Source organism: Caenorhabditis elegans, chromosome V, assembly GCF_000002985.6.
Source record: "Caenorhabditis elegans chromosome V".
In the NCBI taxonomy this organism is placed as follows: domain Eukaryota; kingdom Metazoa; phylum Nematoda; class Chromadorea; order Rhabditida; family Rhabditidae; genus Caenorhabditis; species Caenorhabditis elegans.
This window is the reverse complement of record NC_003283.11, coordinates 10,174,782-10,186,007: the sequence shown is the minus strand read 5'-3', so window position 1 is coordinate 10,186,007 and position 11,226 is coordinate 10,174,782. Positions and strand designations below refer to the sequence as shown.

The following is an 11,226-nucleotide window of genomic DNA, read 5'->3' as shown; positions in this document are numbered from 1 at the left end:
ATTTCTCGATTTATCATAATGGCGGTAAGCCGAAACAACTCATACTCAACAACTTCTTACTCAGGTTTTTATCATTTTCAAAATGGGTTTTGCATTTCCAGCTATTTTCAGACATTCATACTCGATATAAAAACTCGACTTATCAACACCCAAAAAAGAAAGAAAAGAGTCCGAAAAATGCGATATTAATCAATTTGAAAAACACACTCGGAGGAGAGAAGTTTACAGTGGAAGATGTCAAACAGGAACTTGCTCCGTCAGTTTTTAAAAAATAATTATGGGGAAATTTATAAAAGCTATATTTCAGATTTGGTATAATTCGTGCTGTTCAGATATGCCCAATAGATGCATGCCAGGCTTTTGTCGTATTTCAGAATGACTATGAAAGATCTGCCCGACAGTCTGTATCTCGGCTTTTGGAACTAACTTCAGGAACTATGTTTGTGAATGGATATATGTGGACAATTTGCAGACCAGTCAAATGCAATCACGTCGCGAGAACTCATGAAGAGAGAGAAGTTGAAGAACCAGGAATCACGACTTCACGTGGAGTAACTGTTGATGAACTTAGTGGGATCTTTGCAAGTTTTATTCAACAAAATTCTTCGGTGAGTCAAGACAAAGAAACATTTTTTTTCATTTTTCAAATATTAATTGATATCTGGTTACTGTAGTATGAGTACGGTAGTAGTAAACACAAATCGCAACTGATGATTCGAGTTTCAATGACTCTTTGTCAAAACTTCGAAGTTAAATACTTTCCATAACCTTGATGTGAAAATCTAGCTTTCGAATAATTTAATTTTATTCCAGGTTTCCCAAACATCAATTTTCTCTGATTCGACTCAATCCTTCTCGTCATATTCATTGTTCTCTCGGTCAAGAACCGTTAGCTCATCGTCCTCTCAATACGCTGAAAGTTGCGATTCGTCTGCAACAATCACTCCGTTTTCATACTATCCCGCACAACAATCAACCGGTTTGTTTAATAACTAAATTTAAAGAAAACACTCAACTTTTCAAGGTTTTCTCAATCTTCCTCCACCTTATCACACTCTTCCGGATACTGCTTTCTTCCGTCGCACGAAAATCATCCCTCCTCCGCCAATGAGACAAGAAATTGCTCCAGTTACTCAACAAATCATGAATTGCTATATTAATAGTATCAGAAAAGGAGATTCTGAAATTGGAAGACAACGACAATTATCTCTTTGTTCAAAAATGGAGCTGGAGTATAATTGGACTGGTTCTTTATGATCGTTTTAAAACTCTTTCATGTTTCTTTTTCTTCAAACTTTGAATACACGCTCATTTAATAATTTTCACTTCTATAGAGCTTTGTTGTGAACAGTTACAGGGAAAGACGCTACGGAGGCGCCCTTGATTGCGCCCAGTTTAGTAATTATTTATAACCACGTTTATGTCGTTATTTCTCGGAGATCCGGGTGCGAGAGGATTGAAACAACCCTGTGAGGATCTACAAAATACAATATTTATTCTTATAAAAGATATTTCAGATATCAAGTCGTATAAAAATTATATTCACAGTACTAAAATTTATTTATTCATTCCGTCCAGATACACTAATTGCTTTTTGGAACTTTTTCAAAAAATGCACGATGTCGTTGTTGAAATTGGTAACATGTCCTTGGAGCACTGAAAAATTAAAATTGTTTTTCATGAAGTGAAAGTCATTAACTTTTCCCGATATCATTAAAGCCGTTGAAGTTGATTGCACTTTCATTGACATTTACTTGTCTGCGAAAACGATCTTGATTTTCGGAAACTGGGAACTCATCGTTGTACAAAATCTGAAAATCTTACTCGATGTCTTTATTGTGACCTCAAACTTGATCCTACATCAAGAACTTTTTTTGTCAATTCATTGGGAGGCCGTCCTCGTTTCACAGGAGACTTCATCTTGCTTCTTCCGTCTGAACTTGGAGATGCACACATATACAAATTATGGCATAATTTTACAGCAGGAGTCCAACCAAAATACATTGCAGACACCTCAATTGCTCCATTACACACCATATTATTGTCCAATACCATATTACAAGTATTCTTTTCAATCTGAAAAGTCAGTTTTCTATGTCGAAAAAGTTTCTATGTTGAAATTTTTCACTTCTTTGACAGCTTGTGAGTTGCTCGTGCGTTTTGCCAAGTTCACAATACGTACACATAACCAGCACAATTGATGTAATGGATTCTGCAATAAAATATTTTCCAATATTTAGGATGTTATGGGACTTTAAAACAAAGATTTAAATAGTATTAGTAAGACAAATAGTACATTTATTTATGAGTGAAATGACTTTAGAACCCCGTTATTTTCAAAATTATAACTTTGGTTTTCAGATGATATCTTCGTCATTTCTTTTGCGCACGGGGTCTCGCCACTCGAACAATAAGTTACTGTAAGTTATGTTATAATAAGTTACGGGTCGCTTTTGCATAAACTTTTTAAAATTAAAAATCTTGACAGTATTGTTTTCATTTAATTTTAAAAAGATTATGCACTAACGACCCATTAATCGATACAAGTTACAGTAACTCGTTATTCTCGTGGCGAGACCCATGCGTATAAGATATGGCGGAACCTCTCATATTTGAATGTCTACGTAATATTGTAAAACTTACAAAATCCAATGCTTCGGAGGCAACAAGGATGCATAATAAAATATAAAATAATTTCATTTTCAGTATTTGATGTTCAAACATTCCTTCTCATTATATACTGATTTTGACATAATATTTTCAACAAATTTACTTTCCTGTTATCCGAGTTGATCTCTAGCAGGAATCGAATGTAAAATCCATCTGTTCAAATATCTATCATTTCTTGCGAATCGAGTAAAAAATAAATTCATTCACCGCCACCATGTTTGAAAAGAGAACGCGTAAGACATGAACATTTGATAACAATACAATTATTTTGAGAATAAGCCGAGAAATTAAGACCCATACCAAATCGAAGATGCAAAATGACAAATTATAATACAGAAAAATGGTGAAAAACTATGGTGGTTAGAGGCCAATGCGAATTGACTAGATCGGAAAGTGAGACTGATACTATAACATATAGTTAAAAAGGAAAATACAGGAAAAAAATCAGGAGATATAAACGAAAGTGTTGATGTCATCCGCACGGCGTTCCATATATCTGAAATTTTTGTTGAATTTATGCACTTTATTCACTTTTTCTTACTTGTTTTCAATAAGCCAATCAATTTGTTCTTTGATGATTTTCCTATTGGGAATAAACAATGGTTTCAAAATTTCGACCAACTCCATTGTGAGCTGAGCCAATGTGTAAGTTTTTCTAGTTTTCAAAATCTTCACAATTCCTTCTTGAACGCGGAGCTCCCGCAATGCTACGATGCTCTCGTGTTCCTTCTCAGCGTTGGCTTCCAATGACAACTGAAGTCTTCCTATCAAATTAACTTTTCCACGTTGCTGTGACTTTCCATTTTTCACAACATTGAAGTCATGATTAATAAGGAATTTTGTAGAATCAGTGAAATCTCTGGCTGTGACGGTTGTCGAAGGAACGTCGCAAAGAAGAATTTGGTATCTCATCTTTGGATATGCAACCAGTGACTGAAATAAGAAATGCATTATCTGAGAATTAGTTCCGAATTATCTCAAACTGTGAACTCACAAAAGTCCTTGAATAAATAAGAATGAAATATTGAAAGTTACCAGAAGTGTGCGATTCAGTTCAGCATCCGGTAATTCAGTAGCAAGCCGTAGAGTTTCCAATGATATTTTATCATGAGCTCTATCATTGAAACAAAATAGAACTGCCATCTGGAACGTTGTGCATTCAAGATCGAATCTGCCGCCATTTGCAGTTCCGAAGACCATCTGAAAAGACATGTTAAGTTAATCTGAAGCTGTTTTGAGATATAAACAGTTCCACTGCTCCAGTGATGCATCCAGCATAGCTTTCTACCATTATGTTGCTTTTTGTAAAACGCTTCCATCTGAAATTAAGATAATTTTATAGGTATGGTGAAAGGGAATTCTACCTCGGGGACAAAGTCCTCTAATTCACGAGGCAGAGAGAATCGAATTCTTTCAGACCCACCGCGACCCCAAGCACCTCCATTTAAGACTTTCATATTGATAGAATCTGTAAAATATTTTGAAGTTAATCGAATATTAATTCTTTCAAGTACCTGCAATTGATTTGTTGTTATTTGTTCCAGTTAGCGCCTTTTTGAAAGAAGAGTTCATGTCCTGAAAGTACAAGGTTTTTAAAATAAGAATATATAATTTTACCTTATTCAGCTCGATATCTTGTAACATTCTGGATAATTTATTAACTGCATCGGATGGCATTCCGCATTCTCGAAGTTTTGTCACCATCATCTCTTCTTTTTCCTGATCAGCACTCATTTCCAAAATTAAACGACGTGAAAGATGGGCTCGGTGAAAACGCATGAAAACATCTTTGTTTTCAACATATTTGAGTACGAGAAGCTGAGATTATATCTATATTTAAGAATAACTAAAATTGAATTATTACCACTTGATTGAGTTTTTCATCAATCTCTTCTGATGTCAGTTTTTTGCTCAATTGTGTTTTTCTTAGCAAAAGATCACAATAATTGGCTAGTAGTTCAGCGCATTTTGATTCCACCGATAAGGTACGACCTTTCTTATTCATCATTTCAGTTTTGAATATTGACGAATCATTCACAACAGCCCGAAATGCTTTGTCGCGAGCGGTCAAAAGGCGGGCATCGTCACAGAATCCTTCTCGAACCAGGGAAGAAAACTTATCGAACATAAGAAGGAGCTGTTGGACATATCTTTCAGGATCCTGCAATTAACTAGTTAATGAATTTAATAAAATGCATATTGTAAATCACCGTAGAAAGGTTCTCAGCATTGTTTCTCATGTCATTCAACCCTTCAGTTCGTATATGAGTGTCAATACACTTGAGAACTGTATCAATTCCGCTTCGAGTTCTACGAATCAAGCGATACAGACGTTGGAGACCTGGAAAAGAATACATTTTTACAATTCGAGCAAATACAAAACTTACGCTCGACATCTTTACTGGCAATTAGTTTTGAGCATTCTGCTAAAATCGTATCTTCAAACGACTCAACAAGTGCAATTACTGCTTTTTCCATGTGTTTCCCAGACGTTGGTGAATTCATTTCCAAATATCTTTTGGCTCGTTGCTGCTCTTCTTCCAATTTCTTATCTGCATAAACCATATATTCGAGAACACCGAGTTCGTTGAGAAGCTGAAACACATTACGTATTTGAAACACCAAAAAACAGGTTAACTCACATTTCCGCATATTTTTTTGTAATATTCCGTGGTCTGTTCGATAAACTGTCTCTCAAATGATTGTCGGTAGACTAAAAGTGGATCTTCCCCTGCTCGATCGTTCAGTGCCACTGAAAATGATTCTTCGTGTAATAGGTACAAATAATTGTATCTTACCAAAGCTTTCTCGGATACCGATAACATTTTGTGCGTCGATTATATTTCCATCACGTTCTTCTTTCACTAAACGAAGAGCTTCAACCAGTAGTTGCTCAGAAATATTCATGAAAATAATTTCGTTCCATTTTTCGAGCATCACGGTACGAATAGATTCTTCCGGAGTTTCAGGAACACTTCGGCGTCTCGAACTTTCATCGATTTTCTGTAGCAAGACCAGATTTGAATAGACAGAAGACAATTAAAAACCACCTTGAATGGAAGTGGAAGAATGTTAGCTTGCTGATAAAACCGATTCCATTCTTTGATGTAACCAATTAGAAGACTTCCATCTGTTTGCAAGCTTCTTATCCTCTGTAGAATTTAAAAAATAAACCATTAATTTACAATAATATTGAAACTGCAGTTTTTTTTACTCCAATGGTGCCAAAATGACCAAATATATAATAAAACTTGAGAAAAATTTTATTTAGTGTCCAACAGTGAAATTTAATCAGTTTTTGCTACTCATAATGTTGGAAGTAGACCAAAAAAATGTTTTCCTACATTTTTTTAAACTATAATTTTGTTTTAACTATTTGTATTAAAACATTGTAGGGACCGGAACATGTGACATTGATTTGGATTTCCTCAAAAGCTCATATTTTTCAAAATTATGGCAAATTGCCAAAACTTATAAGTTACAAAATCTCCACTGGCGCTACTCCACCTTTAATTGAAAAAAAAACTTACTTTATTTGCTTCATGAACATAATCATTGATACATCGAGTGAGAATATCGCGAATTTTCAAAGGCCCGTCATCTACCCAAGATGTGATTTTATACACGTGATAAAAGAGATCTTGCCATGCAGCCGGAGTTACTGACTGTAAAAATGGAATGTTTTCTACGTTGAGACGAATGAAACTAACTTTCTGATGCAGAAGTGCATGTACAATTGGATCGGCTTTGCTCCATTCTTCGTCGAATTGCATATTCTGATGGTCTCTCTCTCCGAGACCTCACTGCAATTTTTTTTTTGAGAATTCGAACTTTAAAAACAAGGGCGATAACGATATATTATTGATCTAAATGTTCAAAGAGAGAATTCATTTTGAAACGAAATGCAGATTGGTTCCATTTAAAAATAGTTGTTCAAAATCACTTCTCCTCTTACAAGTCACGTTTTGTTCGATAAAGAAATTGATAACGAAAAACAATAACAGTCTTAAATACAGTGATAACATGTGTACCCATTTTCAATCATTCTTCAAATAATTTTTTGTATTAATTTATAAACAACTTATTTATTTCAACAAAATTGCTTTATATACCGTATATCCTCTATTAGTAAGGCGTGCAAAACTAATTTTCGGACACATAATTTGATGCAAAACTAATAGAGGGTGCAAAACTAATTTTCAAGCAGGTTTTTTTTCTCATGTTTCTCATTAAGTTATGGCAAATATCATCAATTTCAGTAACACCTTATGAACCAAAATGGACGAATTTTACGACTGATACGCAACCATTGTCCCAGTTGTACTCATATTTTGCCAATTTTGACTTGTTATACCAAGTCTGTAATAATTTTCCTGATTGGTAAAACGATTTAATAATGCAAATTTTGTATTCCTAAAAATAGGGAACAATGGAAGGGGTGCAAAACTATTAGAGGTGCAAAACTAATAGAGGCGCCTTACTAATAGAGAATATACGGTATTTGATTAATTTTTCCATTTAAGTTGCCAAATTATTGAATACTCGTTGAAATATCAACTTTATAAATTAACACAAAAAAGTATTTGAAGAATAATTGAAACATTCTCAAAAATTGACGCTTTGATTGAAAAACAATTATTCAAAATGCGCTGTGACGTCACAATAATTCAAACATATTTTTCCCGCCATTTTTGTGCTCAGTGAAGTGATGGGACAACCTGACACCAAAATTGGAAATATTAATTTTTAGAAAAAGTTGAATGTAATTAAAGTGAAATTAAGAGTTATTGAAAGAAGTGAAAGCTATGGAAACTAGATTTCACTGAAAGAAAAGTAAGAGAGGAAAAAATGAGGGAGAGAGAGTGAGGGAGATGACAAGAACCGGTTGTATGCAACCACACAAAATAGCGAGAATTTGCTTACTTGGGATGCAGATTCATGAAGAAATGATACAACATATGTTCAAAAGATCGAGGGAAAAGATGATTTGCATTACATTAATATTTGACCAATCAAAAATTAATTATGTTTTACAAACGATTTTAAAATATATAGCCAAAACTCAAATGTCCCCGAAACTTCCCCCCCAGAGATGGTAGTGCAAACGCGCTCTAACGAACTACTTGGCGTTGAAAATCCTTTTGGAGCTCACGAGTCGGCATAAACTGATCTCATCTCGACAAGACTATTTTTATTGATTTTCCATTGTTTTTCGGTAAACATATTTTTATTTATTATGAAAACCCAGAATAAAACAATTGTGAAACACATAAACTTTGGCAAACCGAACACAAGGAAAAATCGATGGAAATTACCCAACAAAAAAAGTTCGAAATTACAGTACTCTTTAAAGGCTCACACCCTTTTGTATTTGATAAAAAGTGTCGTGCCGAGACCTGGTACCGTATTTTTGAGGTAAAAATCCGCGTAAGTTTTATTGAGTGAATTTATTCGGGTCTGCAGCTAGGTTTCGTTGAGAAATAGTCATACATTTATGAACGTAGAATGAAAAACTGAGAAGGGCATTGACATATTAGAAGGGGAAATTAATGAAACAATCTCCCAAACAGGAGACAACTCTAATAGTTATTCACGATATCAATCATTTCAGAAATTTGTGTTTGTTCCGGCATCGTTTTTCTGAAAATTCACAATTACTTCAGAAAAATTTGCACGTTCTATAAAAATGAGACTTTGATGCAATCGGAAGTATTTTCGCTGCTATTTTTATGTTTTCTAAGAATTTTCAAATAAACTTTCACATCATCACGAGATACATAAATGAATACGGAAAATGATTTTTTAATATATAAATAGTTATAAATCGTTTTGAATTCATATCATCTTCAAGAGTGATGACGTTTTCCACTTGCAATATGTCATTTCACTACGATGACGTCACCTTGAGAATGCTCGACAACGTCCTTCAATGGGAAATATTTCAGTTCGAATTTCCTTCCGCAAGCTGAATGTGGTCGTCGTGCTCATTTTGCTCTTTTTTTGCTTTGAAAATAACCTAACACATTGTCCATTGTTTGTCGGCGTAACATGTTTTGTCTAGACATTGGCTGTTCAGCTTTAAAACATAAATTTTCTTTACCAGTTTTAATTTTAAAATTCAAACACATATTGTTTCAAATACTCCAGGCAGCTGTTCTTTAATCAGAATATGCTCGTGTGAAACTTTAGGTATTCTTGAAACATATGTAGGTCCAAGAATAAGAAAAGTTTCAATATTTTCTCTCAAATGGAATATTTACTTTGTGTCAAGAAGCAGCTTAGAATTCAGGCAAAATTTGATTTTCAAGAGTTACCGCACAAAGAACCAAGAACTTTGGACCACACGTAAACAAGCTTCGAACCGATTTCAATAGAGGATAACATATGTTTCATAAATACTTTAGAGTTCTATCAATAATTGTATGAAGTTTGTAGTGCAAATCATGAAAAGTCTTGTCTGATAAAAAATAAATATTACTTATATGTAGTATTTTTTTAAAAACTATATTTCTTTTAATTCGTTTTAATTCAGTTGAGCTCCTAGAATTCCCTTTAATCATTACAAGATCATGTGTTCCCAGTATTATAAAACAGCTGAAAATTTCAATGTTTTTTCAAGCAGAAACGCACATTTTTCATGAAGTTTTTAATACGCATATTACGAATGTACTAGTCCACGGGGATTTTTTTGTGGATTTTCGTTTAGTCTGGCAACAAACTAAAATGAAAAAAAAAGAAAATAAAGAAGCTCTTTCCTTTCTCTCATAACTTTTTTCTGTTTGTTTTCACATTGTGATCCGTTCTCTGAAATAGACTAATAGCTCCATTAACACACTCACACAACCTGTCTCTTCACGTCATTTCGTTTCAGCTCATTTTGGTCGCTTTGTGGGTTTGAATATATTGTATCAAAAAGGTGTACTTATTGTCTGACAGAAGCTTTGAGCGCATCATAAACATGTAGAATTCTTATGCTACTTGATTGTGAGAATAGGTACTTGATTATATACAATATCTATGAGTCACATAATAAAGTAACTTGGAGGAACTTCTAAGGTAAGCGGCACTTCTTCCCACGGAAATGCCGACCTACGTGCGTGCCTACGCCTATTTCCTGCATGTTTCCTGTTTGCCCAGAGTAGACATTTCTTCATTTCTTATTTCAAGACACTCATTTAGCTTAAATTTTTTCAATGGAAACTTTTCATTTTATCTATTAAGAAATATTTACCACCTAATAGTTTACACATCTTATAATTTGTTTACAAAAACTTTTTTCAAAACTTGAAAACTTGCACGTAAACGTAATTAGTTTTGAAATGTGCAAAACACAAAAGGAACAATGACGTCTCTTTTGCTATTTCTTCTTCTACAACTTAATGCAGCACTCAAAATGGAATTCAAGAGTTCTGAATTTGAGCTTTTAAAATGAGATTATCAATTACATATTAGGCTCTAAATTATAGCTTAAACTATAATCTTAATTTCATAAAGGTCAAAGAGCTCTTCCATTAGGTTAAGCTGCTCTTGCTCCATGCATAGGCTCTCGACCATGTGCTTCATTCCCGGAAACTCCTATTCACTAGAGTCCTGGGTTTTTGAACTCTTGTTTCTGAGAGTTATTCTCTAAGTTTTTTCTTTTCCTTCTTCTGAGCGCCTTGTTCCTTCTTTACATGAATTTGATCCCATAAAAATATAATTTCCTGTAAAGAAAACGTTATGATCTCTGGCTTTCGTTCATTATAAATAAGTTTGCAGACTTGTTGGAACACGAATAAAACCAAATTTTTATTTCTAGAGAAATTACACCTTTCCCATAATCCGTAAGATTCTAGCAATGTGTTGTCGAAAAAATATGTACTATTATTTCAATTGTTCGACTTTAACAGAAGACCAATTTTCCATATTTAGCTGTGGTCTAAAAAAACAAGAACACTGAGTTGATAGTATCACGGAACACTAAATTCAAGAAATTTGTTTATGAAAAATATAGACATATTAAAAAAATGATATTAAATTTTTTAAAGGAAAATACCAATATATAACACAGCCACACTAGAACCATTGTCTCGGTGACATTATTTACTTTCCAAGAAATTATTCCAATTTTCGTGCGAATATTCCGAATATTTTGAATATTAAAAGATCTTTCTCACTTCCCTTCAAATTTCCCGGTTCATCTCATTTGAGTATTTTGTCGAAAAACACGAAGGGCTCCTGATGATGATGAATCGGGGGCATACACAGATCCAAGCACATCTTCTTCTTCATTCTCTTTCCCTATGTGTCATTCATTTGATTATCTCTTCACTGCTCTGACTGGAAACGAGGCAGAAAAATGAACAAGCATGTGAGCCGAGAGAAAGTCGAGAGCTCTTCCAAACTCATACTCTCTCGCTTCAGCACTCACACACATCCCATCGCATTTCAGAAGAGGCAAAAAAGCGACGTCATCTGAAATCGAAGAGAAGACTCATAGAGATCTGTGTGCGTGAGTGTGTATGTGTGTGTGTGAATGCCTAGAGCCAATGAGAGCTGCCGAGCCAAGCAGATCGA

The 11,226-nt window shown here is 34.2% G+C and overlaps 3 protein-coding genes, 1 long non-coding RNA gene and 2 other non-coding genes across 7 annotated transcripts; 2 read left to right on the top strand and 4 right to left on the bottom strand.

Moving 5' to 3' along the window:
* ZK856.18 (RRM domain-containing protein) lies at positions 1–1,326 on the top strand. Its single transcript, NM_001269266.5, has 5 exons — positions 1–64; positions 112–256; positions 308–608; positions 814–979; positions 1,025–1,326. The coding sequence occupies exons 1-5, from the start codon at positions 19–21 to the stop codon at positions 1,255–1,257; spliced, it is 891 nt and encodes a 296-aa protein (NP_001256195.1). The 5' UTR covers positions 1–18; the 3' UTR covers positions 1,258–1,326.
* A 152-nt stretch (positions 1,327–1,478) lies between these two features.
* ZK856.4 (Saposin B-type domain-containing protein) lies at positions 1,479–2,724 on the bottom strand (the record flags this gene model as incomplete). Of its 2 annotated transcripts, NM_001269264.1 has the most annotated exons (5): positions 1,562–1,656; positions 1,700–1,811; positions 1,861–2,076; positions 2,129–2,212; positions 2,644–2,724. In NM_001269264.1, 5 exons carry the CDS (start codon positions 2,722–2,724, stop codon positions 1,562–1,564), a joined length of 588 nt encoding a protein of 195 aa, NP_001256193.1. The 2 variants fall into 2 exon arrangements, with proteins under 2 accessions (NP_001379126.1, NP_001256193.1); NM_001392589.1 differs by lacking the exon at positions 2,644–2,724 and having other exon boundaries at positions 1,479–1,656; positions 2,129–2,214.
* A 129-nt stretch (positions 2,725–2,853) lies between these two features.
* On the bottom strand, positions 2,854–6,473 carry cul-5 (Cullin-5). The gene is made up of 15 exons (NM_073215.8): positions 6,381–6,473; positions 6,201–6,335; positions 5,721–5,822; positions 5,469–5,673; positions 5,313–5,422; positions 5,058–5,265; positions 4,881–5,011; positions 4,535–4,831; positions 4,288–4,488; positions 4,185–4,245; positions 4,035–4,138; positions 3,918–3,989; positions 3,706–3,870; positions 3,212–3,603; positions 2,854–3,166 (listed from the first exon to the last, which is right to left on the bottom strand). The coding sequence occupies exons 1-15, from the start codon at positions 6,441–6,443 to the stop codon at positions 3,115–3,117; spliced, it is 2,298 nt and encodes a 765-aa protein (NP_505616.2). The 5' UTR covers positions 6,444–6,473; the 3' UTR covers positions 2,854–3,114.
* Positions 6,474–6,743: 270 nt separating this feature from the next.
* On the bottom strand, positions 6,744–9,775 carry linc-146. Its single transcript, NR_102055.1, has 2 exons — positions 9,440–9,775; positions 6,744–6,886 (listed from the first exon to the last, which is right to left on the bottom strand). It is a non-coding gene; the product is annotated as a long non-coding RNA linc-146 (long non-coding RNA).
* Positions 9,776–10,811: 1,036 nt separating this feature from the next.
* On the bottom strand, positions 10,812–10,937 carry C51E3.12. The gene has a single exon (NR_069258.1). It is a non-coding gene; the product is annotated as an Unclassified non-coding RNA C51E3.12 (non-coding RNA).
* Positions 10,814–11,009, top strand: C51E3.11. The gene has a single exon (NR_069257.1). It is a non-coding gene; the product is annotated as an Unclassified non-coding RNA C51E3.11 (non-coding RNA).
* Positions 11,010–11,226: the final 217 nt, after the last annotated feature.

Bases quoted from the DNA above. Each gene is read 5' to 3' on its own strand.
- ZK856.18 (NM_001269266.5), top strand. From the start codon at position 19: ATGGCGGTAAGCCGAAACAACTCATACTCAACAACTTCTTACTCAG. The intron at 609-813 runs GTGAGTCAAGAC...ATTTTATTCCAG, and splicing joins TTATTCAACAAAATTCTTCG to GTTTCCCAAACATCAATTTT. The intron at 980-1,024 runs GTTTGTTTAATA...CAACTTTTCAAG, and splicing joins TCCCGCACAACAATCAACCG to GTTTTCTCAATCTTCCTCCA.
- cul-5 (NM_073215.8), bottom strand. From the start codon at position 6,443: ATGCAATTCGACGAAGAATGGAGCAAAGCCGATCCAATTGTACATGCA. The intron at 6,336-6,380 runs GTTAGTTTCATT...CCATTTTTACAG, and splicing joins ATGCACTTCTGCATCAGAAA to TCAGTAACTCCGGCTGCATG. The intron at 4,832-4,880 runs GTGATTTACAAT...AGTTAATTGCAG, and splicing joins ATGCTGAGAACCTTTCTACG to GATCCTGAAAGATATGTCCA.